Source organism: Myodes glareolus, chromosome 19 (assembly GCF_982192425.1).
Source record: "Myodes glareolus chromosome 19, mMyoGla1.1, whole genome shotgun sequence".
NCBI classification, from domain to species: domain Eukaryota; kingdom Metazoa; phylum Chordata; class Mammalia; order Rodentia; family Cricetidae; genus Myodes; species Myodes glareolus.
Window position 1 is genome coordinate 2,971,736 of NC_142044.1, and position 27,824 is coordinate 2,999,559.

At 44.6% G+C, this 27,824-nt stretch overlaps 2 protein-coding genes across 2 annotated transcripts in view; both read left to right on the top strand.

Moving 5' to 3' along the window:
• The first annotated feature begins 4,629 nt into the window (after positions 1 to 4,629).
• On the top strand, positions 4,630 to 7,818 carry Polr2k (RNA polymerase II, I and III subunit K). The gene is made up of 4 exons (XM_048457332.2): positions 4,630 to 4,740; positions 5,411 to 5,480; positions 6,459 to 6,551; positions 7,581 to 7,818. The coding sequence occupies exons 2-4, from the start codon at positions 5,420 to 5,422 to the stop codon at positions 7,601 to 7,603; spliced, it is 177 nt and encodes a 58-aa protein (XP_048313289.1). The 5' UTR covers positions 4,630 to 4,740; positions 5,411 to 5,419; the 3' UTR covers positions 7,604 to 7,818.
• Positions 7,819 to 10,029: 2,211 nt separating this feature from the next.
• The window catches only part of Spag1 (sperm associated antigen 1), a 54,588-nt gene continuing 36,793 nt past the window's right edge, over positions 10,030 to 27,824 (top strand). The window contains exons 1-7 of the mRNA XM_048457401.3: positions 10,030 to 10,163; positions 12,298 to 12,439; positions 14,027 to 14,186; positions 18,237 to 18,362; positions 22,655 to 22,719; positions 23,547 to 23,656; positions 24,605 to 24,710. Of these exons, the coding sequence (XP_048313358.3) occupies positions 12,300 to 12,439; positions 14,027 to 14,186; positions 18,237 to 18,362; positions 22,655 to 22,719; positions 23,547 to 23,656; positions 24,605 to 24,710 (707 nt within the window). The 5' untranslated portion in view covers positions 10,030 to 10,163; positions 12,298 to 12,299. The remainder of the gene's footprint in view (positions 10,164 to 12,297; positions 12,440 to 14,026; positions 14,187 to 18,236; positions 18,363 to 22,654; positions 22,720 to 23,546; positions 23,657 to 24,604; positions 24,711 to 27,824) is intronic.

The window sequence follows — 27,824 nt, forward strand, 5'->3', positions numbered from 1 at the left end:
TCCCCCAGTGACCCAGCAGAGAGACACCTTTGAGCAGGTCTGAGAGGACAGCACTGTACTTGTGGTACACACCCCTCATCTAAACGATATAAGCCCACGATTTGGTTTACTTGGGGAGTTGCCTAAGAAATGCCCTGATCCAATGCCTCCCCTGCTCTTGCAATGCCAGCCCCAATAAAAGTCCTTTTACCTGTTTCTATTTTATATTTATCTATTTTTTAAAAATTTTTAGATTGTGTGTGTATGCATGTGTGCATGCGTGTGATGGTCGTAGTAAAATCTGACAGAGCCTTTCCTTTGTGTGTGTGGGTCCCAGGGACTGAACTCCATTCGTTAGGCTCGGCAATAAGCACCTTTACCTGCTAAGCCTGAGTAATGCAGGCGGACAGGGAGGAAGTGGCATGAAGTAAGATCAGCTGAAGTGCTCCGGAGGGCAGCTGGTGCAGGGATGGGGGGGGGGGGGGAGAGGATGAGAGCAGAGAAACTGGGTGGACCCAGGACTGTAAAGAGTCAGAGAATAGAAGCCAAAGAGCTCCAGAGAGCTGACAGGAATTTAGGGCAAGTATCTCGAGAATTTGTTTCACTGGCCACCTGACAGGAGCTAAGGAGACCAGACTTCCTAGTCCTGAGCACGAGTTACTATGTAACTATGATGGGGTGGCACAAAGAACCAACTAACTCCCCTCAAGAAGAGAGTGCAGGGCTGCTTGTTTGCACCACAAGGTAAGGTGAATTTTGATGGGTGGATAGCAATTAAAAGGCAGACAACAGGCAATTCCAAACTTAACATGCAAGAGCAGGAAGCTGTCAATCATGCATTACAGACTATCACAGAGGGTCCTTTCGTCTGGGGACTCTCAGGAATCTGAGCAACCTAACTGGCATGTCTCAGGCTGAGCAAGAAGACCGAGGGAGTTAAGCCCCTGGATACCCAGCCTGCGGAAGATGAGCTACTGTTCACCCATTAATCTAAAATTCAAAAACATGTTTATTTCTTAAAAAAAAAAACTTCATCTGGCGATGGATGGAGATAGAGACAGAGACACATATTGGAACACTGGACTTAACTCCCTAGGTCCAAATAAGAAGTAGAAGGAGGGAGAATGTGAACAAGGAAGGCAGGATCAGAGGGAACCTTCATCCGACGATGGATGGAGATAGAGACGGAGACCCACATTGGAGCACTGGACTGAGCCTCCAAGGTCCAAATGAGGAGCAGAAGGAGGGAGAACATGAAAAAGGAAGTCAGGACCGCGAGGGGTGCGTTCACCCACTGATACAAGGGGACTGATCTAATGAGAGCTCACCAGGCCAGCTGGACTGGGACTGAACGAGCATGTGATCAAATCGGATTCTCTGAATGTGGCTGACACGGGGACTGACTGAGAAGCCATTGACAATGGCACTGGGTCTTGTTTCGTCTGCATGTACTGGCTTTTTGGGATCCTAGTCTGTTTGGATGCTCACCTTCCTAGACCTGGAGGGAAGGGGGAGGAACTTGAACTTCCCACAGGGCAGGAAACCCTGACTGCTCTTAGGACTGGAGAGGGAGGAGGAGAGGGAGTGGGGGGAATGGGAGGGTATTGGGAGGAGGGGAGGAAGTGGAAATTTTATAAATAAATAAATAAGTAAATTTAAAAAAAAACAACTTGTAACCAGCAGTGGTGGCACATACCTTTAACCCCAGCATTTGGGAGGTAGAGGCAGGCACAGGTAGATTTCTTGTGAATTTGAGGCCAGCCTGATCTATATAACGAGCTCCAGGACAGCCATAGCCACATATTGAGAACTGATGATGATGACGATGTAATATCACAGCTGGGAACCATGGTCTAGTGACTGAAAGGGCAGGAGAAGAGCTCGTAAGAAGCAGGGCATTATAGTGTCCCAGGGGTTAAGGATGAATGTTAAGACTCTGAAATTTATCCTGTGGGCAATGCAAAGCATCTTAGAAAAATGGGTGTAGAGGATGGAGGATAGAATGAGCAGAAGTGAGAATGGCAGCAAGGAGACCAGCAGAGAGCTACTGTGTTGCTCTGGAAGACAGCTAGTGGGGGTCGTGAACAACCTGGGCCAACATGCTCGGTCGGCAGAATCGACAGCATGGTGGGACAAGGGAGTAGGCTGAGGGGGTAATATGAGGGGGTAGTATTACCTTTGGGATAAATATATTAATGTAATGTTGAGGAGGTACCTGATGAACTTGTGACACATGGCACTTGACTGATGCACCCCACACTCCCACATACAGCCAATGGTACTCTCCCGCCTCTTCAAGTGAGTCTTTCTACGATCATTTCATCCTCAGTCATGACACTCCTCCCCTCTGCAGCACTGACCCTGCACCTTCTTCTAAAAGTCAGTTATCTGGAGTGGGGGATGGAGCCCAGTTGGTGGAGTGTTTGCCTCGCATGCATGAAGCCCTGACTGAGCCCAACATACTAGCATGGTGGCAACACAGCTGGAGTCTCAGCATCTGGAAGGTGGAGGCAGGAGGACTGTAAATTCAAGGTCATCAGCTGGGTAGAGGTGAAGTGAGTTTAGGATACACGAGCACCCCCTGCAAACAAATGCGATGATATGGTAGCTTGACTGTTGTTGCCCCATAAGCTCATCGGGAATGACACTACTAGGAGGTGTGGCCTTGTTGGAGGAAGTGTGTCACTGTGGAGGTGGTCTTGGAGGTCTCGTATACTCAAGCCACACCCAGTGTCACAGTCCACTTCCTGTTGCCTTCACTTCCTAGTGGATTCTTAGCTCCTTCTCCAGCACTATGTCATGCCATGACGATAAGGGACGAATCCTCTGAACTGTAATCTACCCCAGTTAAATGTTTTCTTTTATAAGCATTGCTGTGATTGTCGCATTTCTTCACAACAGAAACTCTAACTAGACAAACTTATCTGACAAAGGAGATGTTACAGTCATGAGGTTGGTCATGAAGGGGTGAGGCTTACACACTGAATTATAAATGTGCTGATACCAGCAATTTCCCCAAATGTGGGAAACCCGACTGCATAATTTACCGTAGTTGTGGATTTCGTTCATACTCTCCTTTGAAAAGAAAGGGTGTAATCTACTTATTTTAACTTCCCCACCCCAATCCAAACAAGGAAGGACTTTTGACTTATGGCTAAAAATATCCAAACAACTACTGTGTTGCCATTTTTCAAATTTAAAGACACCTATTTACTTATTTTTCAGGAGACATTTTATTACAAGTGAAGAAAAATGAACTCACCAGAACCAGGCATGGCGGCCCCTTTATTCCCCAGAACATGGGAGGTGGAGACAGAAGGTTGGCCGTTGGCCATTCTTGCCTACATAGCAAGTTCCTGGCCCTGTTATACCTTTATCTACCACACTCTTTTGCTTCTTTGCTTCCTTTTCTTGACTCAGGCTCCCATGATAAAATTCTACTTACTTGTTTCCCACCAGATCTAATTTAATTTCCTTTTGGGGCTCATTCAATAAAATGCCTTGAGTTTGTTTTTTTTTCTTTCCCCAATGACCTCAACATTCAAGTTACACAGAAACTGCTATTATCAAGCATAAAAGAAATAGAAATTCAGAGGTTCAAGGGGATGGCATCTTGTTTCATCATAACACCAAGGGTTAAAGGCCTCAGGATGGCAGGGCAGCCACCTTCACTAGGAGAGAGTGAGCAGTGATTTCTGGCATTCGATGAATGCTCAGTTAACGTCGTCATTGAAAATGGGGTGACTAGTACCTGTGGGGTGTGTTCCACAGTGATGCCGACAGAGCGCTGGGTTGGGAAGTAGCACCAGTGTGTCGACTACTATGGATGTGTCTTGGGAGAGAACCTGTATTTTAATAATTGACAACCGTTTTAATAACGTTGCTTTCGCCACCGTGATTTAATATAAATGACGGATGTAAAGGAACGGAATGAATGTAAATGACCCGAACTCAACATGTGTGTTTGACTGAATTAAACTTTTGATCTCTGAGAGCGCACACACTCTACCTTTCTTGTCTGTGAACAAACACAGTGGGGAGGATACTACTAGAAAAGCTAAAGCCCGACGGGTGGGAGTAATTGATGGCGCTGCCCGTCTGAAAGCCTTTCCTTCAAAAACGGAGGGAGATGGCAGGCGTCGTGGTTTGCACCGAGGAGGCAAAGGCAGGGGACCCGCGGGTTTCAGGCCAGCCTGGGCAACACACCTCCTCTTTCCCTATCTTTGCCCTCCCCAAAACAGAGGGGGAAAGAGGGGTGACAGGAGCCTGAGGGAGAATGGGAAATTGAAGAACAAAACGGACAAAACAAAACCCAGCCGCACAGATATGAACAATTTGAAACCCGCAGTGCAGCAGTGTCTTGAACTCGTGAAGATTACTGGCGGGCTCCCCCGGTCGTGTTCACCCGAGCAATGGGCTCCTTTAGGATTCCACAGCGCCTGTCCCGGGCTCCTGCTCCACGGCCCTTAGAGAAGTACGCACCTTCGACTGCCGCGCCGTGGAAACGTTTCACTTTCCCGGGGAGAGGGGCAAACAAACACAAACAAGCAAAACGCACGGGAATTAAGAAGGAGCGAAACACCGGTTTCAGAATATCAGCTCACCGCACTACGAGTAGGGGGGCGGAGCTCCGATGCGTCATAAGGCAGCGCCGGAAGCTGGCGAGACGGTGCCGGAAGTTGCCGAGACGACACTGGTTGTGACGGCCTCCGAGGACCCGGGAAACGTTTTGCGTGCACAGAGCTTGTTTGAGCTGCCGAGGTAAGAGACCGTCGACTGAGGATTTGGGAAATGGATCTGGGGGGCAAAAGCTGGAGAAAGTTCTGGTCTTAGAAAGTTCCGGGGTGGCCGGGAGAGGAGGCTCGCGCCTGCCGCCTGAGCGTTGGGAAGCAGAGGCAGGGGAATGCCGCCTTCCACCGACACCCTGAGCTACAGAGCGGAGAGTCTCTCCAAGACCAAATACGTCAATAAATGGTCAATGAGAAGATCCCCGGTGGAGTTAGTGTTGGCAGAGGCGTTGGTGGAGTCGCTGCTCCCACCTCAGGTCTGAATCGTTTTGCTTCTTAGTAGTGGGTGATGTTGGGCACATACCTATGCTTAGCCTCAGTTTGCCCGCGTGTAAAGAGTATACCCTCTAGGATCTTGGGGAGTGTAATAAACACTCATAATGTGTGTAATGTTGTTGAGAGGGTGTCTCAGCCTTCAGACCCAGCCCACAGTTTGTGGGGCAAGAACAAATAAGGGATTTTGATTCCCCCCACCCCAAATACTGGGGTTTGATCCTCGAGCCTCTGCATTCTGGGCAAACATTCTACTCACGAGTTTTTCTCTTCATCCCGGGAATCAGAAACTTGTTTAGCTTCTGGGAAAACGGGACTTGGTTGGTTTTGTGCAAAGGCTCCGTTAATTCAGTCTTTGACTCTGATTTCAGGCACTAACAATGGACACCCAGAAAGACGTCCAACCCCCAAAGCAGCAGCCGATGATATATATTTGTGGAGGTAAGATTAACCTTTAAATAAGACGTTTTACTTAAACTTTCCTTACCTGAGTACTGATATTTAAATTATAAAGTGGAGCTAGCTCTTTAGCTGGGCAGTGGCACACGCCTTTAATCCCAGCACTTGGAGGCAGAGGCAGGCGGATCTCTGTGAGCTCATCTGTAGCACTTTTGCAATCGTTAATGTAAAAATCCCTCGTTAAGATTTTGTCTTTTCCCATGATGGGGAAACACACAGAAACAAATGACCCAAGCTAGTGGGAGCTCATGAACTCTGAACTGACCTGACATCTGGGGAACCTGCAGGACCGAACTAGGCCCTCTTAATGTGGGTGACAGTAATGGAGCTTGGGCAGTTTGTGGGGCGCTGGCCATGAAACCAGTGTTTATTCCTACTGCGTGATCTGGCTTTTTGGAGCCCATTCTTTATGGAGGAATACCTTGCTTAGCCTAGATATAGGGAGGAGGGCCTTGGTCCTGCTCAAGTGATGTGACAGACTTTGTTGACTCCCCATGGGAGGTCTCGCCCTTCTGGAGGAATGGATGGTGAGTGGGGCGGAGAAGATGAGGGAGAGGTAACTGGGATTCATATGTAAAATAAAAAGGGGGGGTGCTGGAGAGTTGGCTCAGAGGTTAAGAGTACTGACTACTCTTCCGGAGGTCCTGGGTTCAATTCCCAGCAACCACATTATGGCTCACAACCTTTTGTAATGAGATCTTGTGCCCCAGAACACTGTCTACATAATAAATAAATATTTTTTTTTTAAAAAAAATATTGTTTAAAAAATTACATTAAATTAAAAAAAATTATTTTTTCATCAGGAAAGGGCACACCGCTGACAGCTCCTTTCTCTCCTCCTTGGTCTGTTAAGTCACAGACATGCTTCAGCACTTTGACTTCTGCTGACCTCCGTGGTTATTTTTGCTTCTCTGTAGTGTTTCTCTTTCAGGCATTGAATAAATGTGTTTTATTTCCTAGAGTGTCACACCGAAAATGAAATAAAGTCCAGAGATCCAATCAGATGCAGAGAATGTGGATACAGAATAATGTACAAGAAAAGGACTAAAAGATGTATCCTTTTGACTGCGCTTGCCAGATGTACTGTTTGGGTTGGTACAGACTAAGTTCTCACAGAAGTGGTAATAACTTGGGTTATTTTTTTTAAGAGCGTGGGTTTATAAAGGATGAGTGAGAACTGAGAACATGGGGGACTCCAAAGGAGGTATATCAATTGATTATTTTAATAGGGTTTATTTTTCCCCAAACTTAGGGGGCAGAGACAGGCAGAACTTTGTGAGTTCCAGGTCAGCTAGAGCTACTTGGTGAGACCCAGTCTCAAATAACCCAATAAGGTTTAAAGAGATGGGTCAGCAGGTAAGGGCATGGGCTGCTCTTCTAAAAGATATGGTTTTGTTTCCAGCACCAACAAGATTGCTGTGACTATCTGTAACTCCAGTTCCAGGGGTCTGTCCCTTTCTCTGACCTGCACCTGTACAAGTGACCCAAATAGCACACACATATGCATGCATGCAAAAGCGCTCATATGCATAAAGTAAGCGTAAATAAATATGTTTTTAAAAACCCAGTGAATAACTGTAGATTTTTTTTATTTTTTAAAGTAAACATGATTAACATTTTTATGTGCCATTCATTATGGGCTCTAAGTAATTCAAAAGCTTGAATATATAAATATATTTATTTTTCAGGAATTGTTTGTTTTTAGAAGTAGTCATTCTTGATTGTCAGTTTATGGGCGATCTGAAGTCTGGAAGAAGTTGATAACCTAGTGGAAGACGGGGAAGCCTACAAATTAGTCCGATATTGAAAGCAAATTTCTTCATTGTAGTTGACACAGACCCTTAAAAGTCACCTCGAGGCTGTCAGTGTTTTTATATTACTATCTTTGGTGTCATGGAACACAGACTAATGGAAGTGGAAGTGCTGGGCTTTGTTTTTAGGTAGTCTCTGATGGCTGTAGTGAAGTTCATTCTTTTGTTCATTTTATACTAAATAGCAAGCTTAGTGCAGTGGTGGTGACTTGGAAGCCGTAGTATTGCATAATTTTAAGAACTGTTTAAAATCCTTAATTCTGTTCAACAGTGGTGGTTTTTGATGCTCGGTGAAAACGTGGAATTCAGGAGTGTCTTCGTTCAAACATTTGCCACACTGATGCTACTCTGTATAGCTTTACAACTACAACTGTGTACCTATGGTTTCACTTTAGAAATGTGATTATATTTTAATACTTTGTATAAAGGAAATTTTGGTTTAGCATATGACTTTTAATTTATTGTGCTTGTAATCTCTCACACAATGAAGATTAAAGTTGTTTCCCCGAGCCTCACTTTCATTCAGTCTTGTTAAAAAGTCAAGTTTCCGGCCATCGAGCTGCTGCTTGCCACCTTCCCAAGGGACTTGAGTTCAGGCCCCGGAACCCACATGGTGGGAAGAAAACTAACTTCTGAAACTTGTCAGCCTTCCGACCTCCACATGCACACCGGGACTTGAGCATGTGTGTATGCACACACAAAGAGAAAGTAAATAAAACACAGTTAAAAATTCTACCCAGACCTGATCATGTGTGTATGTGCTTACACAGAAAATAAATAAAATGCATTAGGAAAATCCTAAGTGTAGTCATTAGAACCATTTTCTAAAGGTCTGAGAAATAAGTGCCTCGGAAACCACTCTACTTTGTTTTCGACTGTATACGTCCAGAATTCCATTGTACTTGCCGTCAGGAAAACTGGAAAAAGTCAAAATTAATATGTAACATTAGAAACAAATAGAATAAAAGAGGTGGCTGGGCCCGAGCACTGACTCAGGAGTTGAGAACACTTGTGTTTTCAGAGGCCCCCAGCTCTGTTCTCAGTACCCATGTTTATCTCCCAACAGCCCGTTACCCCAGTCCAGGGCATCTGACACTGCCATCTGGGTATCTCACACACTCTACAAAGACCCATACATACACTCTGAAATCATGCTTTTGAAAGCTGGTTAAGGCCATAAAAACAAATACTCCCCTCACATACACAGGTACACATAGCCCTCAGACCATAAAAGAGATTGTCGGAGCTGGGTGCTGTGGAGCTCTCTAATCCATCTGATGCCCATGCCTGGGAGGTGGAGGCAGAAGGATTTAGCAGGAGTGAAGGTCGTCTTTGACTACGTAGCTGATTTGAGGCCTGAGAGACTGCTAGCACAGAGGGCCCCACCACAGAGTTCTGTCTCCAGCCATCATCATACTTTGTGTCTCACTGACTTGGCTGGGCTTATTGCCTGGTCCTGACCTTGCAATCCTGCCTCAGTCTCCTGCATAGCTGGGAATACAGGCCCACACCGTTGGGCCAGCTTTGCATACCTTTTCTGTTTAAGTTCAGTAACTAGAATGACCTTTGCTGTCCATCTTTGGATCCAAATGCCCAGAACACCCTCATGAGCTAGATGTGTGACCCTGACCAGGCCTTTCTTTACACCTTTGTTTACCGGTTGCAGTACTTACTCTATGAGGACTGGTACTTTCTTACCTGCCCACCGTGTTTTTCAGATTGTTTTGACCGTTTTCAATTCAGCATAGAGCGTACATAGTCAAAAGAAAGCATTACATGTAGAAAGAAAATGACAAAGCCCACGGAATGAGAGCCATTCTCTAGGTTGTTACAGTTTCTTTCTCTGCTGGAAATCAATGACGTGGAAGTTCAGGTGGTTGCTTGAGACTCACTTTATGGCTGGAATGAGATGTGACGTCTTTGCAACACATGGAGCTTATGATGCTATTTCCACAACATATTTGGTGAAGCGGCCCTAATAAGGCCAAGGATTACCCTAACGCTTGAGTCTTCATCTATAAACATGCTGTGTAAATGTAAGAGCTTGAGAGTTGTTCTTTATCGTTCATTCTTCAAGCCCGCTGTGGCCCCTGCCCCAGACTTGTCTATCCTTAAACACAAAGAGGAGGAGAATGTATGGGATTCTGGTACCGACTGGGGGCACACCAGCTGCTTCCTTCATCTGTTTTAACGAGTCTGAAACGTATTTAAAATGGAAGTAAATTTCTCCAAAAATGATATCTCGTGCTTTGTTCATTTGAATTGCTTATGCCTAATCATATTTGTATCTCCAGCACACAATGGGGTGGGTGCCTGTGGGCTGCATGAGAAAAGGGAAATTTGCCTTTCATTTATTCTTGTTGGAATTTTAGTCAAGGTTTACAGTTACGTATAGGAGTAAACACCACTTAGCAGGAGTAAAACAGAAACATTTTAACTCACTCGAAACACTAAACCAAAGGAGGGCCCTGGTGAGGGCAGAAGCTGGCCAATCAGCAGGTGGATAACCGGGATAGCCAATGGCCAGCGGAGGGCTTAGCCTCCGCCCAACTGCGCTGAGCACCTGCCCCCCAACTCCGTCGCTAGCTGGGCGTAGGGTGAGAACCAGGTGAGCATCCTCGAGGCGGGCGCGAAGCGGGGACCGCACAGGCACGCTCGCACGGCTAGAGCGTGCTGTCGGATGAACGTCCTTTCCGGTCTGGGAAGGATTGGAACTTTGCAGACTCTGCGGTTCGCACGGTGGTGGAAGTTGGGGCAGAGTCGCCACACTGGAGTCCCTGGGACAGCCAGTTGCTTCAGCCCTGGGGACCACAGCCCAAGCGTAGGGAACGACTCCCGGCACAGACGCTTGCAGGTTGGCTGTAGAACGAGCTCCCGGGCGTCCCAGACGCCCCCCCCCAGGGGGAGTCTGTGGGTCCTGGAAACGGTTGCCATGGCTGAGGGACGCCAGTTCCCGTTTCTGGCAGCAGAGGGCGCCCAGCCGCCTCGGTGGGAGAAGCTGGGTTTTCCCGTTACTAGGGTTACCACGAACCGCTGCAGCTTGCACACAGGAGATATTACTAATGCGCTGATTAGGAAATATGGGAAGTGGATGTGGAGCAGGATGATGGAGAATAAATCAAATCCAGCCAAGACCAAGCATTAGAGACTAAGATTGCAAAGAAGTATGGGGGAATTCTCTAGAGAATACATACCCTTTGGGAGTTGAGGATTAAAGTTGAGTTATATAATAGATATACAGGGTCACGTGGAGCTCAGTCTGGCTATGTTAGTTATGTAGCTGAGGGTGATCTTGAACTCCTGGCCCTCCCAAGTGGAACACACCCACTATGCCACTCCCAGCTAACATGCAGTAATATTTTTTTTCTTTTGATTTTTCGAGACAGGATTTCTCTTTGTAACACCGCTGGCTGTCTGGAACTAGCTCTATAGACCAGGCTGGCCTCGAAGTCACAGGGAGTTGCCTACCTCTGCCTCCTGAGAGCTGGGATTAAAGGTGTGTGCCACCACCACCTGGCTGAAAAGATGACATTTTTATTTGCCACAGGTTTAAGGATTCTATACACACACGAAAGAGAGAGAGAGAGAGAGAGAGAGAGAGAGAGAGAGAATAAAGATACTTCAGCAGAATTTGAAGAAACTCTTGACTGTTGGCTTTTTGTTGCACTAACTATTGCTACGGAAGTTTGTTGTTTATGCTGTCTGTGCTGGTTAGTTGTGGTTTTTGTTTGCTTGTTTGTTTTTGTCAACTTGGCACAGACTGGGGTCATCTACGAAGAGAGAATTGGAATTAAGGAAACACTTTCATCAGACTGGCGAGTCTCTGGGATATTTTCTTGATTAATGATTGACGTTGGAGGGCCTAACCCACTGTGGGTGATCCTGGGAGGTATAGGAAAGGTTGCTGAACTGGAGCCGTGGGAGCAAGCCAGTAAGCAGCCATCCTCCATGGCCCCTACTCTAGTTCCTGCCTCCAGGTCCCAACATGAGTTCCTGTCCTGAGTGAGGAACTGTAAGCTGTAAAGTGAAATAAATTCCTTTCCCTCCCAACTTGCTTCTGGCCATGGTGTTTGTCACAGCCAACAGGAAGCAAGCTGCTCTGGTTTTATTCCCCCCACCCTCCTACATCTGTCAGTGTAAAGTTATTATGACAGACATATTTTGTAAATTTGAAAGTTTTTCAAATATTGAATGCCACTTATTTATTTATTTATTTACTCTGATACAGGGTCTCACTGTGTAGCCTTGGCAGGCCTAGAACTCTTTTAAGACCATGCTAGCCTAGAACTCGTAGAGATCCAACTACTCCCAATGCTAGGATTAAAGGCACATGCCACCACACCTGGCCCTGCCTTATTTTTTTTTATTCTTTAGATTTTTAAGTTGAGAAAAGCACTGAAGAGTTTTTAAAAATAAACTACTATCTTATGAATGTAGATGTTGTGCCTGCATGTATGTCTGCGTCACACACAGGCCAGACGAGACCTCCGGGTCACCCAGAAGGAGTTGCTGTGAGCCTGGTGTAGGTGTTGGGAATCAAAGCCAGATCCTCTGCTCCTGGCCACTGGCCCAGCTCTCCAGCCCCAGAGTTAAAAATCTGTGACTGTCACATGACAAGCTGTTAAAACACGTGACTTTGTTGCTGGAGGCTCTGTCGATTGTCTGTGCGGTAGGGGCCAAGGAGCTCTTGCTGTAAGTTCATGACAGCTTCATTTCATGTCAGGCACATAGTTCTAGTTCATCAAGAAAGTCTCCAGATTTAACTTTTTAAAATAAAGCGTAGTTGATGCACCAAAACCCATTCTGCCATTCTATTCCGGCCTTGTTTAAGGGGAAGACTGAGATGGCACCTGCCTCCAGCTAAAGTTAACTGTTCCCAGAGAGGGCTTCAAAACACCTCACCCCTTTTCCTCTAGGAGCACTCAGTGATCCCTGCTACCCTATTTGAGCTTATTATTATACATCAGTTTTCATATACTGTGTTTCAGCCATGACTGCTAAAGATTGCCCATCATTGTGGGGCTTTGGAACAACAAAGACATTTAAAATTCCTGTTGAGCATTTGGATTTCAAGTATATTGAAAAATGTTCAGATGTGAAACACCTGGAAAAAATTCTTTGTGTGTTGAGGTAAGCATTTAAGAATTAATTTCGTGCTTCAACACGCAGCTTTAATTATGCCGTTGCTTTCTGTGGTGAAGTATTAGAGACTTTTCAAATATTGAGGTTAGTGCTGGGGTTCCATATTGGTTTTAGACTGTGGTTCTGGAGGGTTCTGGCCGCATGGGCCTACCACATGGGACATAGGCTGATTTGGATCCAAGTGGGTACTCTTCTTGTGTCCTTTCCGTTGTCCAAGAAGTAAAGCAGCAATAAGTGCAGCTGCTGGGGAAGGCGTAAGGACACAGGGCTGCCTGCTCACAGGGAAGGCGGGACTGAAACAGGAAGTTACCAGAGCCCCACGGTGCTGTTGTCAGCCTCATGCATGTCTCCCAGGTGTGGCTGCTAAAAATGCAGGGTTCAGGGCCTCATTCCCAGCCATTCTACGCCCGAAGCCTGAGAAGGAAAATGTGCTGGTAACAATGCAACCGGTTGTTGTGTGGGGTTCAGAATCGATGTCAAGAACTACCGCCCCCTGGGCTGCCAACCAAACCCTGTTTGAGTTTCCAGTGAGATTTGATCTGGGGAACATTGTGGATCATGAGCCTGCCCCCTGCCCCTTCTTCCCAGGACATAGTTGCAATGCTTGGCTCTTTACTAGTCCTTGCTTTTATTTTCTCTGACCCTCTTCCCTTCAAAAAACAGATTTATTTATTTTTATCTTGTACGTATGTCTGTACTGCATGTACGCCAACGCCCAAGGAGGTCAGAGAGACATGAGAACTTCACTAGCTTTCTAGGGAAGGAACTCTGTTTCTTCAGTGGTTCATTTTAGGGGTGTTTTGTCCAAGCCATTTCTCTACCATTTTTTCCTCATACATTACAAAAAAAAAAAAAAGTGACAAGGGCTGGGGATGTTTTAGATGCTTGTGTAGTATTCATGAGGCCCTGGGTTTGATTCTCATCAGGAAAATTTGGTGTCAAATGCTTGCAATTCCAGCACTAGGAATGTGAGCCCAGAAGGACTAGAAATTCATGGTTATCCTCAAACACAGTGAGTTAGAAATCAGCCTGGGCTATGTGAGACCCTGACTCAAACTGAGATTTTTTGTTGTCGTTGTTGTTTTAAACAGAAACTCCTTGGAAAGGAAGCCTATGTTATCTCTCAGCTTTTCTCTCGTAATGAATTTCCAATATGTTTTGAAATTGCTTTGTGCATAAAATGAACATATATGTTAGGTAGGATTCAACCTAAAATGTATTATTGGTCAGAAGAGGGTGGAGGGTATCAGCTAAACTGGACCGGATGTGTCGGAAGTTGTACGACGCCGTGGAGGAGTCAAACTCGGGTCCTCTGGAAGAGCAGCCAGAGCTCTTAACTGCCAAACCATCTCTCCAGCCCCTGTATCAACCTTTGGTGCTTGTGATGTAGGCTGTTTCTGTGGCATCCTCACTACTGGGTACGCTGTCGATTCGCTGATATGAGGGCCAACGTCAGCCTTGCACAGCCATTGAGATCAAAAAAACCCGGGGGTCCCGGGAAACCCAGTTTGCCAGCCAGCAATCTAGAGGAACTCTAAATAAGGTGCTAATCTAAGATTCTAACTGCTTTCTAAGGTCCGGTGAAGAAGGCTATTACCCTGAACTCACGGAATTTTGTGAGAAGCGCCTCACCGGCTTGGCTCCCAGGAGTCGAGCTCTGAGGAAAGATAAGCCTGCAGCAACAGCGGCCAGCTTCACAGCCGAGGAATGGGAAAGAATTGACAGTGATATAAAGGTAGAGTGACGACCGGTTCTGGGCAGTGTGTGTATCCCTGAAATCCTAGCCTTCTTGCTGGTCAGTGAACGGCTTTTAGAAGAGACTACTTAGAAAGTAGTGGCAACTTAACTCTAGTCAAACATTGTGAGTTTGTGTGTGTGAATTTAATCTAAATTTCTGTATCAGGTCCAACTACAATCCAGTCACCATCCATATCTTTTATTTTTTTTTAAGACTTACTTATTTATTATGTATAGTACACCTGCAGGTCAGAAGAGGGCACCAGATCTCTTTGTAGGTGGTTGTGAGCCACCATGTGGTTGCTGGGAATTGAATTTAGGACATCCGGAAGAGCAGTCAGTGCTTTTAACCTCTGAGCCATCTCTCCTGCCCCTCCATATCTTTATACAAAGACACTTGGGGCTGGGAGTGGTGCCGCCACCTGTAATCCTGGCACTTGGGAGGCAGAGGACCAGAAAGAGCTCAACCCTGGTCACGTAGTGAGCTGGAAGTCGATCTTGACTGCACAAGATTGTCACAAACAACAAAAGCAGGGGGAAAAAAACTTGATGGTTGACTGTGATTTTTGTTGTTGGTGGTGGTGGTGAATTTTTTTACTTTCTTGACTTCCCCTGAATAAATTATAAGGATTCACATTATCTGAGCAAAGAATTTAAACATGCTTTTGTTTCAGGCGTTCTTGAGCGTGAGTCCCGTGTCTGGGTTGAGGGTAGCTCTGAGCTCCTAATCTTGCAGCTTCTGCTTTGTAAGAGCAGGGACCACAGACTCCATTACCACACCAGGTTCCCGTTGTCTTGGTGGTAGTGTTTCTGTGGTAAACGTTGAAATCAGGTGTGGACAGTCCTTGGTTCTGCTGTCTTAGGTTTACCATGGCCGTGATGAAGCACCACAGCCAAATCAACCCAGGGAGGAAAGGGTTGTTTGGCTTACACTTCCGTATCACAGTTCATCATCGAAGGATTCAGGACAGGAACCTGAGGCAGGAGCTAAGTACAGGCCTTGAAGGGAGCTGCTTGCTGGCTTGGTCCTTATGGCCTTTTCAGCCTCCTTTCTTACCCAGCTGGAGTGACCCTCACCCACCCATCACTAATTAAGAAAATGGTCTACCGTCCTGCCTAGAGCCCAATCTTCTGGAGCCACTTTGTAAATTGAGAGTCCCTCCTCTCAGGTGACTCTAGCTTGTGTCCAGTTGATGTAATACTAGCCAGCACACCTGTTCTTTTCCTTAGCCGTTTGACTTCATTTAGGTCCTTTGCTTTTGTTTCTATACAATAAGTGTGCTTCTGTTTGGATTGAACCCCTGGATCTTTTTATTATGGGTGTTACATTGTAGCCCAGGCTGGCCTCAGTTCGGAGTCTCCAGTGCTGGGATTGTAGGCTGCCAAGCTTGCTTCTGAAATCAGTTTCGGAAGAACTAACATGAATTAACATCTTGTTTTGTTCCGTTTTCCTCTTGAGGCCCTGTCTTTATGTTTCTCTGGCTGGCTTATAACGCACTATGTTGACCAGACTGACTTGGAACTCCTGGAGATCCACCTGAGATGAAAGGCATGCTCCCCCACAGATGTCTTATGAACTAGATCTTAACAATATTGAGGCTTTCGTTCATGAACATTGTGTACTGTTCCATTCATTAAGCTCTGCAGCTCCCTTAGAGATAAAATGAGCCTCTCATCATTAAGTATAATGTTAGCTTTAGATTTTATGTAGGTACCCTTTGTAATACTAGGGAGTTACCTCTGTCCCTTGGTTGGTTTTTGTTGTTTGTTTGTTTGATTTGTTTTGAGATAAGATCTTTCTATGTAGCTTTGACTGTCCTGGGACTTTCTATGTAGACCAGGTTGGCCTTGAACTCAAAGATTCACCTGCCTCTGCTTTCTGAGTCCTGGGATTAAAGGTGTGTGCCACCACCCTTTTCCTGATCCTTGTTCAATAAGAATTTCTTTCATGAGTGTGTTTTAAATTTTATAAAATAAGACTTTTTTCAGCATTTATTGAGCTGATAATATAGTTTTATTTGTAGTCTCTTAATATTATTTAATAATATATGTAGACATTCCATACATAGAAGTATGTATGCATGTGCGTGTGTGTGCATGCAAGTATGCGTGTGTGTGTGCATGCATGGCACACTGACACTAGGGATTGAACCTAGGGGCCTCTCTTTTTCTTAGTATAAGATTTACTGGGCTGGAGAAATGGCTCAGTGATTAAGATCACTGACTGTTCTTTCTGAGGACCCACATGGTAGCTCACAACTGTCTGTAACTATAAGATTTGATATCCTCACAGAGACATACATTCAGGCAAAACACCAAGACACATAAAATAAAAATAAATTATTGAAAAAAAAGATTTACCACTGAGGTGCATCCACAGCCCAGATAGTCTTTAATTTTATACAACAGTGTCTTAACATTTTTTCAATATATATTTTTTTCATTTAAATTCATTCCTATTTCATATTTCTTTATTATTCATCTCAAGTCACCTCATTATGAAATTTGTCATAAGATAAAAATAACATAAAATTCATCATCTTAACTTTGTTTTAGATGCTTGAGATAAAATCCAAACTTTATACACTCTTAAGAAGCAAGGAGCCAGATTGCAGCCATTTTAGCCATTTTGACATTGTTGTCAACAGTTCAGTAGTGTTGAGTACATTCTGAGTATAGTCACATTCTTGTTCACCCACTCTCCAGAACTTTTTCATGGTGCAAAAAGAAATTCTTTGCTTATTAAACAAAAGGTCTCTATTTCCCAGGTTTCCCGCCACTATCAATTGCTTTCTATTCCTGTTTTTGGCTACTCAAGATAGTTCATGTTGGTGGAATTTCATTTGCTTATTTATTTTGTGTGTGCACACATGAGGTGTAACCCACGTATGTAGGTTCCATGCACCTGTGTATGTCCTCAGAGGCCAGAGGAGGGCATTGAGTATCCTACACTGTCATGCTCTGCCTTGTTCCTCTGAGGGAAGATCTCTCCCTGAACCTGGAGTTTGTGTGGTTTTTGCTTTTGCTAGCCCCCATGACATTTCTGTTTCCACTGCCAGCATTGCTAGGGCTACAGGTGTCCATGAGATCACTCCTGGCTCTTTTGTGAGTCTAAACTCATGCCTCTTGGTTGTGTGTCAAATGTTCCTAGCCATGGAGTCATCTTTCCAATACTAGAATTTAAATTATATATGAGTTTATAATTATCAAATTGATCTTTAAAGTTTAACTTTATGCCTTGTGATCTTGTTGAATTTATAAATTAGTTCTGGGCCTTTTTGTAGATGCATTGGATTTCATTTTGCATTTTTATGTATATGAACTTCTAGTTGCTACTTTTCTAGTTGAGTCCAGTCTGGCTGCTATTTGTTTGTTTGTTTGTTTATATTTGCCTTATTTTGAAATTACATTTATTTGTGTGTGTGTGTGTGTGTGTGTGTGTGTGTGTGTATGTGTGTGTGTGTGTGTGTGTGTGTGTGAAATTGAGGTGGCTCCCTTACAGTTTCAGAGGTTTATTATGCTGTTATCATGACAGCATGCAGGACCTGAAAGAGTAGCTGAAAGTCCTATAACTTGCAGGCAACAGGAAGTCAACTGAAACACTCGGTTATATCCTGAACATAGGCTACCTCAAAGCCTGCCTCCATGGTGACACACCTAAACAAGGCTATGCCCACTCTAACAAAGCCACACCTCCTATTAGTATCGTTCCCTATGAGACTGTGGGGGCCAGTTACATTCAAACTACCACACACCACATGTCCTGAAGTTGAACTCAAGTTGTTACGCCTCAGCTGCAAGCACCCTTAACAGCTGAGCCATCTAGTGCCAGCCCCCAAATATTCTTAATGAGACTTAACTACACACTGAAAATAGTTAATGAAATAAATTTTGTGTTATGGGTATATATAACAATCAAAAAGAAAAAGGAAGGATATTCCAGAGAGAATAACATGGGAAGTGAACGGAAAGAGCTCTTCACAGTCCTTCCTAGTGCATGGTCAGTGACCTCACACTCTACAGTTGCCTTCTGCTCCATCCTTCTCAGAGTTGGGTATCAGAAATCAAGAGAGAGGAAAATGCAAGGCTCTTTCATGACCCCGAAGCACATCCAGGAGTGGAAGATCATTTGCCTCCAGTTCGTGGCTCAGACAGCTGCCCTCATAGTAGCAAGGTAGGACTTTCTGGTATTGGGAGCATTGACTGGGACAAGGGTGGTGACTGTGACTTACAGGGATATATATCTCCTGTCGACCAGGGTAAACCACTGTGATGTAAGTGTGTAGGGTTTTCCTCTTCTGATACACTGTGATGTAAGTGTGTAGGGTTTTTCTTTCTGGTAACTCCTGATTACTCCTCTTCTCCTCCTTTCTTTTCCTTTCACTCCTCTCTTTCCCTTTCTTTCTTTTTTTTTTTTTTTTTGGTGTGATACTAGAGTTTACTTGGGGTCTCACACTTAACAAGGCCTGTGCCACTGAGTTATGACTATATACCACTTTTACTTTTTATTTTAAGACAGTGTCTCCTTCTAAGATAGCCTTGAACCTGTGACTCTTCCTTCTATCTTCCCAAATAGCAGGGATTACAGGCCTGTTCTATCAGGCCTGTCTGCTTTTCTATGTAAACTTAGATCTGATCACTGGATGATGGAAATGAAGCAACCTTTTTTGAAGGCTTGCATTTTGAGGTCAACATCTTTCATCTTTTCCTTTTGCTACTCTGGCCAATTTTTAAGAGCATGAAAGATATTGCTCAGTGTTTCCAACTTCTGGGGACAATTCTGCCTATGGCAGAGGCACAAAGGCTATGTCACTGTCTAAGTCAGCTGACGGCTGTGTGAAGTGGCACACAATGATCTAAGTGTGTAGAGATGGCCCTCTCTTCCTTCGTGCACTTGATCATCTTGCTATTTCTGACAGAATGACTACCCAAGTCTTTCCATTTTGTATTCTTGTTATTCTTGTATTTATGTTGTTGTTTATGTATTTTTATGTACACAAGTGCTCTGTCTTCATGCCCACCAGCAGAGGGCATCAAATCCCATTAGAGATGGTTGTGAGTCCCCATGCAGGCGCTGGGAACTGAACATGGGTCCTCAGCAGGAGCAGCCAGTGTTCTTATCTGTTGTTCCAGGTCTAGTACTCAGTGTTTGTCTCTGCAGCTCTTTCTAACAACTAAGTTGTGGCACTTGTATTGGTTTTCTAACAAACTGGTTGGCTTAAAACAAGAGGAAAGAGCTTTATAGTTCTAGAGGCTGGAAGTCTATGGCCAGGGCATTGGCAAGGCCATGCTCCTAAAACCTAGAAGGGAAGATTCCTCCTTGTTTTTCCAGCTGCTAGTATTGCTGGCCATCCTCGGCCATGACAGCTGACCCTAGTGTCTGCTTTCACTGTAACATGAGGGCTGGCTTGTTGGGGTTTCCGTCCCGTCCGGTACCCCAACAGCCGACAAATCCCAAAGAGAAATTACACACAGGACTCCATAAGGTTATAAACTGATTGGCTCATTAGGTCAGGCTTCTTGTTAACTCTTGTAACTTATATTAACCCATTATTCTCATCTATGTTAGCCATAATGGGCTCAGTACCTTTCTCGGTGTGACAGCTTACATGTTGCCTCTTCGGTGGTCTGTACAGGAGTGGCGAGAGAGCTTCCTGTGTCCCAGAAAACTCCCAGTCTCTTTGCTCCACCTCTACTTCCTGTCTGGCTTTCCCGCCTATACTGCCTGCCTGGCCAATCAGTGTTTTATTAAAATATGATTGACAGAATACAGACAATTCTCCCACACCATTTCCCTCTTTTTTTTTTTTAAACAAAAGAAAATACCCATAGTCCATTTGTTGGGAATGTGGGCGTAGTATTTCAGGCTACTTCCTGCTGGTTGGGGGCGCTGATGATCTTATGGGGACCTAAAGAAAATTTAGAGTTATAATCAAGTCATGACTGGAGTATCCTGTGAGTCTCGATCATCTCAGGCAGCAGTCTTGAATCTGTTCTGAATGTAGAACTCAGACATCTGGGCCATCTGTTCCTGTTGGAGATTTCTCAGGTGGCCTCCCTTGATGGAACCTGATTTTTCTTAACTCAGAATGAATCCACAGCTTCTCATTTTCTGTGGAAACAAAGGCAAAATCTCTTCTCCAAAGTAACATACCTTTTGACTTCAATTTTGAAGCCAAGGTATTTTCAAAATTCCTATCTTGGGTTAGTTCAGCAGCATTTATAAACAACAGTCCTTTAGCAGCTGTTGCTCCTTCCTCAGCATTCAAACAATTCAAAGAGAGCATAATGGCATACAGTATCAAGATTCTCTGTGTATTTTCCATTTTTATGCAGCTTTATTTCAACCTCTATTTTCTTTTTTCTTTTATCTTTTGGCTTTTTGAGACAGGTTCTCTGTATATATCTTTGTCCTGGAATAACACTGTAGACCAGGCTGTCCTTGAACTCACAGAGATCCTCTGTCTCTGCCTCCCCAGTGCTGGGATTAAAGGTGTTTGCTACTACACCTTGAACTCAGAGATCTCTGTCTGTCTCTGCCTCCCAGGCATTGGGATTAAAGGTGTGTAACACCACACCCAACTCCTCTCTTTTTACTTTAAGAACTTTAACTTTTATCCTGCATTTATTTTTAACACACTATAAACCATTTAGAGGTTTTCTTCGTCTTTGAATCTCTCTTTACTGTATATCTCTCTTTTTCTGACCACATGAGCCTTTAATTTACAAAACAATATGGAAAGCCGTGGCTTTGACGGCTAGATCCTTAGCTTTCCAGCCTCTGCGGAGGTACTGGCTGTAGCCATTTTTGTTGCCACAACTCTATGGCGTTTCAAGGTCCTTGCTAGCAAGTAAGCTGGAGCATTCTGCTCACAGACCACACTCAGTCGGACTGCCTGCCTGAAAGAGTCAGAGTTTGCCCTGGCAGGACAGCCCAGAAAGCCGGCATTGTAAAACAACGCAGCTTTTTTCCTGCTACGACTGAAAACCGAAAAGCATGTGTTCCGCTTTTCACCAACACCGTTTAAGTATTTCGAGGCAGGACCTCTTAATGAGAGCTGCAGGGTTTTGCAGCTAAAGCTGAGTCAGGAAGTCTCTCTTAGATGAGAGCACTTGCTTGCCTCTAGCAAGCAAAGCAGATCCGAGAAATTGCTGCTACCAAGGAAACATGCTTTATTCTATTCTTTCCCAAGCTTTCTCAGGCTTTCTGTGGATTCTGTTATCCACGTCTGGGCGCCATATGTAACATGTGGGCTGGCTTGTTGGGGTTTCCGTCCCGTCCGGTACCCCAACAGCCGACAAATCCCAAAGAGAAATTACACACAGGACTCCATAAGGTTATAAACTGATTGGCTCATTAGGTCAGGCTTCTTGTTAACTCTTGTAACTTATATTAACCCATTATTCTCATCTATGTTAGCCATAATGGGCTCAGTACCTTTCTCGGTGTGACAGCTTACATGTTGCCTCTTCAGTGGTCTGTACAGGAGTGGCGAGAGAGCTTCCTGTGTCCCAGAAAACTCCCAGTCTCTTTGCTCCACCTCTACTTCCTGTCTGGCTTTCCCGCCTATACTGCCTGCCTGGCCAATCAGTGTTTTATTAAAATATGATTGACAGAATACAGACAATTCTCCCACACCATTTCACCTTCACAGCTCCCTTCTCTTTGTACATTTCAAGGGAAGCATTGTATGATGTGTTCAGGGAGATTAAGTGCTCCCTGGTCTAATGGTTATTGTGCAGAACCTGCCCTGCTTCCTCATCATCAGCAATGGGGTCTAGGACCCAGTTTGGGTCATTTTGCCCCTGAACAGCTCATTGGAGCCTTTCGTTGTAGTTTCTCTAAGGGATAGAGGAGAGGAGGGCCACTCTTGTGTACTCTGATGAGGCCTTGGTGGTTATAATCCAGACTGCAGTGGCCGTGTCACCTGTCACAGGGAGAAAGCACATAGTCATCAATCTGGGAGTGCCGTGTCGGGAAGAGAGCAAAGGTTGGAGAGCAGACACGGGAAGCTTCGGCAGCAGTTTGGCTATGACCTGCTTTTTTATTTTTATTTTTGGAATTATTCCAAATTGGGTGTCTGTCATGACAAACAAAAGAGCTCTGACTAATATGGCCAATCATTATTCTTGTTCCTCTAAATGCCTCGGCTTTAGAAGACTGAACTCAGTGCTGCTTTCATTTTAAGAAAAACATTAATCCTCACATGTGAATTTTCAAATATTATGTATGTCCTTAAAAATCTGTGAGATTATCCTCAGGATTAACTATAAATTTAAAACCCTGTCTTTTACCTCAGTACTTTAGTATATCATGATGCTGGAGTTGTTTTAACCTCAAGGGGACCTATATTTTTGATCCATTCCATTTATGTATCTTATTCCCATGGATCACAGTGCATTTATAATAAATCCTGGTGACCTTAGACTGAAAACATCTCACGAAGTATGATTTTATTCTTTCAGGAAGTATGTTCTAAAAGTAAGCCCGTCAAGAAGAAAATCCCGAGGGATTATGCAGAGTGGGATAAGTATGTTTCATATTTCCTCATTAGATCCTATAATTTAAAATAGTATAAACCTGATAAACCAAGTGTATCAAATTACATTAGTAAAGCTACCAAACACTTTTTATATGGTGCTTGCCATATAACTCTAGCTGGCCTTGAACTCTCGGAGATCCACCTGCCTCTGCCTCCCAGCGCTGGGATTATAAGTGGGTGCAACCATGTAAGGAAGAATGCAGATGACTCAGGGAACAAGCCTGTGAAGAGTGTTTCACTTAGGAGTATGGACAGAGTACAGGCTGAACATTAATAACACAAGAATCGAATGTCCAAGTGTTCCCCATCTGAAACTCTTAGCATGGTCAGTGGATGATTCCACACAATGAGACATTTGTTTCACTCATAAAATCACTTAAAACATTATATGTAACTATGCTTAGGTTGCATGTATACGAAGCAGGCATGAATGTTGTGTTTTAACTTGTGGATTCCCCATAGATCTCATTGGGTGTACGCGAATATTTGCCAGCATTAGAAAAAAAAAAAAACACCTCAGTCAGGCAGTGGTGGCACACACCTTGAATCCCAGCACCCAGGAAGCAGTGGCAGGTGGATCTCTGTGAGTTCAAAGCCAGCCTGGTCTACAGAGTGAGTTCCAGGACAGGGTTACATAGTGAACCCAGTCTGGAAAAACAAAAAGAAACAAACAAACAGAAAAACAAAACAAAGCCGCCAAATCTCAGGCCCTATACTGAGTCTGTCCCGAGCATTTCCTCTTCCGACACACTAATGACTTTGTTTCTCACTTGTAGGATGCTATTCATTCCCCCCCATTTTTGTTGTTATTTCAGATTTGATGTGGAAAAAGAATGTTCAAAAATTGATGAAGATTACAAAGAAAAGACAATAGTAAACAACAAGGCTCATTTGTCTAAAATTGAGACAAAAATAGACACAGCAGGTAATAAGAGAGAATGGAAATAATGCATCATTTTCTAGCCTGTGAATTATGATGAAAACTTGTCAGCTAGGAAACGTTATCTTTGAGCACTGTTGGTTTCCATTAAAGTCTGTAGATTTTTGGTCAGAGTTGACCACTTCTAACAAATTTATTTCTCTCTTTAATTACTCAATTTTGTTTGAGACAGGGTCTCATATAGCCCAGGTTGGCCTTGAACTCTACATATAGCCTTGGCCTTCTGATTATCCTTCCTCCATTATCCAAGTGCTGATATACCGCTGTGGCTGGCCTTAACAATGAAGTTTACATGTAAACCTATTTTTCTTAGAATATTCTTTTGTTTTCTGTTTCCTAGTTCCAATCCTCTTCCTTTAAAAATCCCTCTTTTTTTTTCTTTTTGCATTGAACAAAAGAAGCAAGATGGTTTATCCTCTGAAGTCCATACATAACCTTTAAAGAAAAACAAAGCTAGTCAAAAGAAAACTAACTCCTCGCTGGTCAGCCATGGTGCACGCCTTTGATCCCAGCACTAGGAAGGCAGAGGCAGGCAGACCTTGTGAGTTCGAAGCCAGCCTGGTCTACAGACCGAGTTCCAAAGCTACAGAGAAACCCTGTCTTGAAAAACAAAACAAAAACAATCAAACAAAAAGGACAAAAAAAGAAAACTAATTCCTCAAAAAACTAGGGGTGATTAGATAAAAAGAAATAGCCCTTTACTTAGGAAATTTTTAAATTGATTTTGTTTAATCTATGGCTTTCTGCTCCAGTCAAAATAGGTATTCTTAGGGTGTGGGAATGTAGCGCAGAGGCAGAGGGCTTCTTGGGCGAGTCTGAGCCCCCAGGTTCTAGTCCCAGGACTGCCCTTAAACAAAAGCACACCAACATTTAAGCTTTTAGAGAAATGGTCTTTGGTTCTGTTTTCTGTTTTCATGTGTGTGTTTATTTCAGGTCTAACTGAGAAGGAAAAGTGTCTTCTTGCCAATCGTGAAAGAGAAAAAGGAAATGAGGCTTTCCATGCAGGGGATTATGAAGAGGCCGTGATGTATTACACCAGGCAAGGGGGTTTTCATCTCACTGGGGCTGAATTGTGCTATCTTAGGGGCTGAAGCAATGGCACAGGAGTTGAGGACTTGACTCCTTTTCCAGAGGTTCAGTTTCTTGCATCCACATGGCCATTAACCTTCCATAACTCCAGTTCAAGGGCATCTACCTAGGCACTGGCACACATGTGGTCACAGATATATATGCAGGCAAATACCCATACATGTAAAATTAAAGTGATGTTTTAATTGTTGGGACCACACAAATAAACTGAATAGTCTATGTGGGAATCACTCGGGGTATTGTACTGTGACGTCATGGATTCACTTGTGACCAGAAGGTCTCCGTGGATGTTTCCCTCCCCTCGTTATCTTTTAGGACTCAGCTTTGACTTCCTTAGAGGAGTCTTCCTGGACCTCCCAGCCACAGCACACAGTTGCCAGGTTAGCCGGCTCTGGTAGCAGCTCACAGTCCTTCACAGCTCTTCTCAAAGCCACAGTTCAGATTGGTGCGGTCTGATTCTGAAGGCAGAGCCTGCTTGCTCAGTTGTTTTAGTCCACTGTCTCCTCATTGCCCAGTGAGGGGCTTGTCTCATAGCAGGCTTTCAGGTAGAAGCGATAGTCATGGGTTGTTCATTCAGCATAGCCTCCCGTCTTCAGTCAGGTGGACGTCAACCCTGCCCCTCATACTTGTCCTCCCTCCCTCCTCCCACTTTCCCTCCTCCCTCCCTCCTCCCTCCTTCCCTCTCCCCCACTCCTTTGACAGTCTAATGAGTCCAGGTTGGCCTTGAACTTCCAATCCTCCTGCTTCCCTGTTTCAGGTCCTGAGGTTACAGGCACCCAGCGTCTCACCCAGCTGTTTGTTTTCTTGCTGTGGATTTTCACTGGTGGATTCTCCTGTTTATTACAGAGTGACATTTTCCTTCCCTTCTTTGTTGTGGGGTCAGCTAGCGGAAGAATTTAAGCAGTACGGTCTGATGGATCAGAGAACTGAGGTCTGCTGCCTTCTACACTGGGGCAGATGCCTCACCTCTCTTGCCTTCATTTCCTCAAGGTGATAAACTCTAAGCCTGCCACCCTCGGGTGTTGTGAAGACTAGGTGGTTACTGGAGATGACTGGAGACAAGACAGCAAGCCGACTGTCCAGGAGGGACTCTTGTCTGTATTTCCTACCTGTGACTATTGATAGGCACACCTTAGATTTTCAGTTGCGCATATTTTCTCGTTTTTTAAAGGGACAGAGCAATGATACCCGCTGTGGAGCAGCTCTGTGACAGGAGCTATGTGGGTAGGAGACTCAGTGCCTGCAGTAGTAGGTGCGCTGGCTCCTCTTAGGCCAACTTGGCATGAGCTAGAGTCATCTGAGAGGAGGGAACTGTATTTCAGCGACATAGGTTATATTATTTAGCTAGGACTGCTATCCCAAGACACCATAGACCTAGTTGTAGCTCGAATTCTTACTGTTCTTAATAATAACAACCCAGAGTCAGATATTAGGGGTGAAAGCTGAGAGATCAGAGAAGCAGTGCAGTCAGCCACCAGAGAGACCTTTTACGTCTACTGCATCCTCAGACTGCAGGGGCGATCTACGGATCCTCAGACTGTATCTGAGCTCCTCCCTCCTCCCACCTTATATTCCTCTCTCCTCCCAGCCATATCCCCTCCTGTCTCCACCTCCCTAGTGTGGCATTAAAGGCATGTGACTCCCAAGTACTGGGATTAAAGGCATGATCCACCACCGCCAGGCTTTTGGACTGGATCAATTTTATATAGCCCAGGGTGGCCTTGAACTCACAGAGATCTCTCTGGCTGTGTCTCCTGAGTCCTGGGATTAAAGGTGTATGCCACCACTGCCTGGCCTCTATGGCTAACTAGTGGCTAGCTTCACACTCTGATCTTCAGGCAAGCTTTATCTGTTAGATTACAAACAAAATATCACAATGGCTAGTGGTCTGAACAAGATGTTTATCAATACTTCTGAGGGCTAGAAGTCTAAACTCGAGGCGAAATCTAAACTCAGGGTTGATTTCTTCAGAGGCTTCTGTCCTAGGCTGACAGGGACCTGTCTTCTTATATGCCCACATTATGTGCCTGTCACTCTGTCTGGTTCTAATCTCTTTTTTCTAATAAGGATATCAGTTTTGTTAGACGAGACTAAGTTAATTATCTCTTTTTAAGGTTTTTTTTTTTTTTTTTTAAATGGTGATGGTGGCAGTGGCTAGCACTATTTGTTACCCTGACAGAATCTGGAATCACACGGGGGTCTTGGGTCCCTCGTCCTGCCTGTGGGGGATTATTATCTTGATTGTGTTGAGTTGGGGCAACCCACCCACTGTGTTGGTGCCATTCCCTGCCAAGGATCCTGAACTGTATCCATGGTGACAGGAGGCTTAGCAGTAGGCACACATCCACCTCTGTGACTGAGGTTTCTGTCTCGACAGGTCCCGCAGTCGTTCAATCCCGAAGAAACACACAGAGGTCTACATTAACCATAAACTGGTTGACCTTTTAACTCAGGCTTCTTATTCATTAATTCTTACATCTTAACCCATAGTTCTTGTCTGTGTTAGCCACGTGGCTTGATACCGTTCATCAGCGAGACATTCTTGTCTGCGTCCTCTATGTCTGGGTGATAACTGCAGACTGAGCTTTCCTCTTCCCATTCTTCTGTTCTCATTGCCCTGCCTCTACTTCCTGCCTGGCTACTGGCCAATCAGTGTTTTATTAAAAATAATACAAGTGACAGAATAAAAGACCACTGTCCCCAGCACACCTCTTTCTTTGCTCCCTGCTTGTGCTATGATAGTTTTCCCACTGTGGTGGGCTGCGTTTGCACTGTGAGCCAAAGTCTGGATGCAGTGTCTTGTTTTTATCACAGTGACTGGGAAGGGGGCCCTGAGAGTGGTGCTGGGGATTGGACCGAGGTCCGCACTCTGAGCTGGAGCCTTGGCTTAACTACTTCTCTAAAGCCTATATCCAAATAGACTCATGTCCTGAAACATTGTAGGCTTAAAGGACTTAAGATTTGGGCTTAAACTAATTAACTTTTTTTGGGGGGTGGGGGGGTTTCAGTACAGGGTCTCACTGTAGCTTTGGAGCCTATCCTGGAACTCACTCTGTAGACCAGG

Coding starts and splice junctions, on each gene's coding strand:
- Polr2k (XM_048457332.2), top strand. CDS start 5,420: ATGGACACCCAGAAAGACGTCCAACCCCCAAAGCAGCAGCCGATGATA. Junction 5,481..6,458: donor GATGATATATATTTGTGGAG/GTAAGATTAACC, acceptor TTTATTTCCTAG/AGTGTCACACCGAAAATGAA. Junction 6,552..7,580: donor CAAGAAAAGGACTAAAAGAT/GTATCCTTTTGA, acceptor TCTGTTCAACAG/TGGTGGTTTTTGATGCTCGG.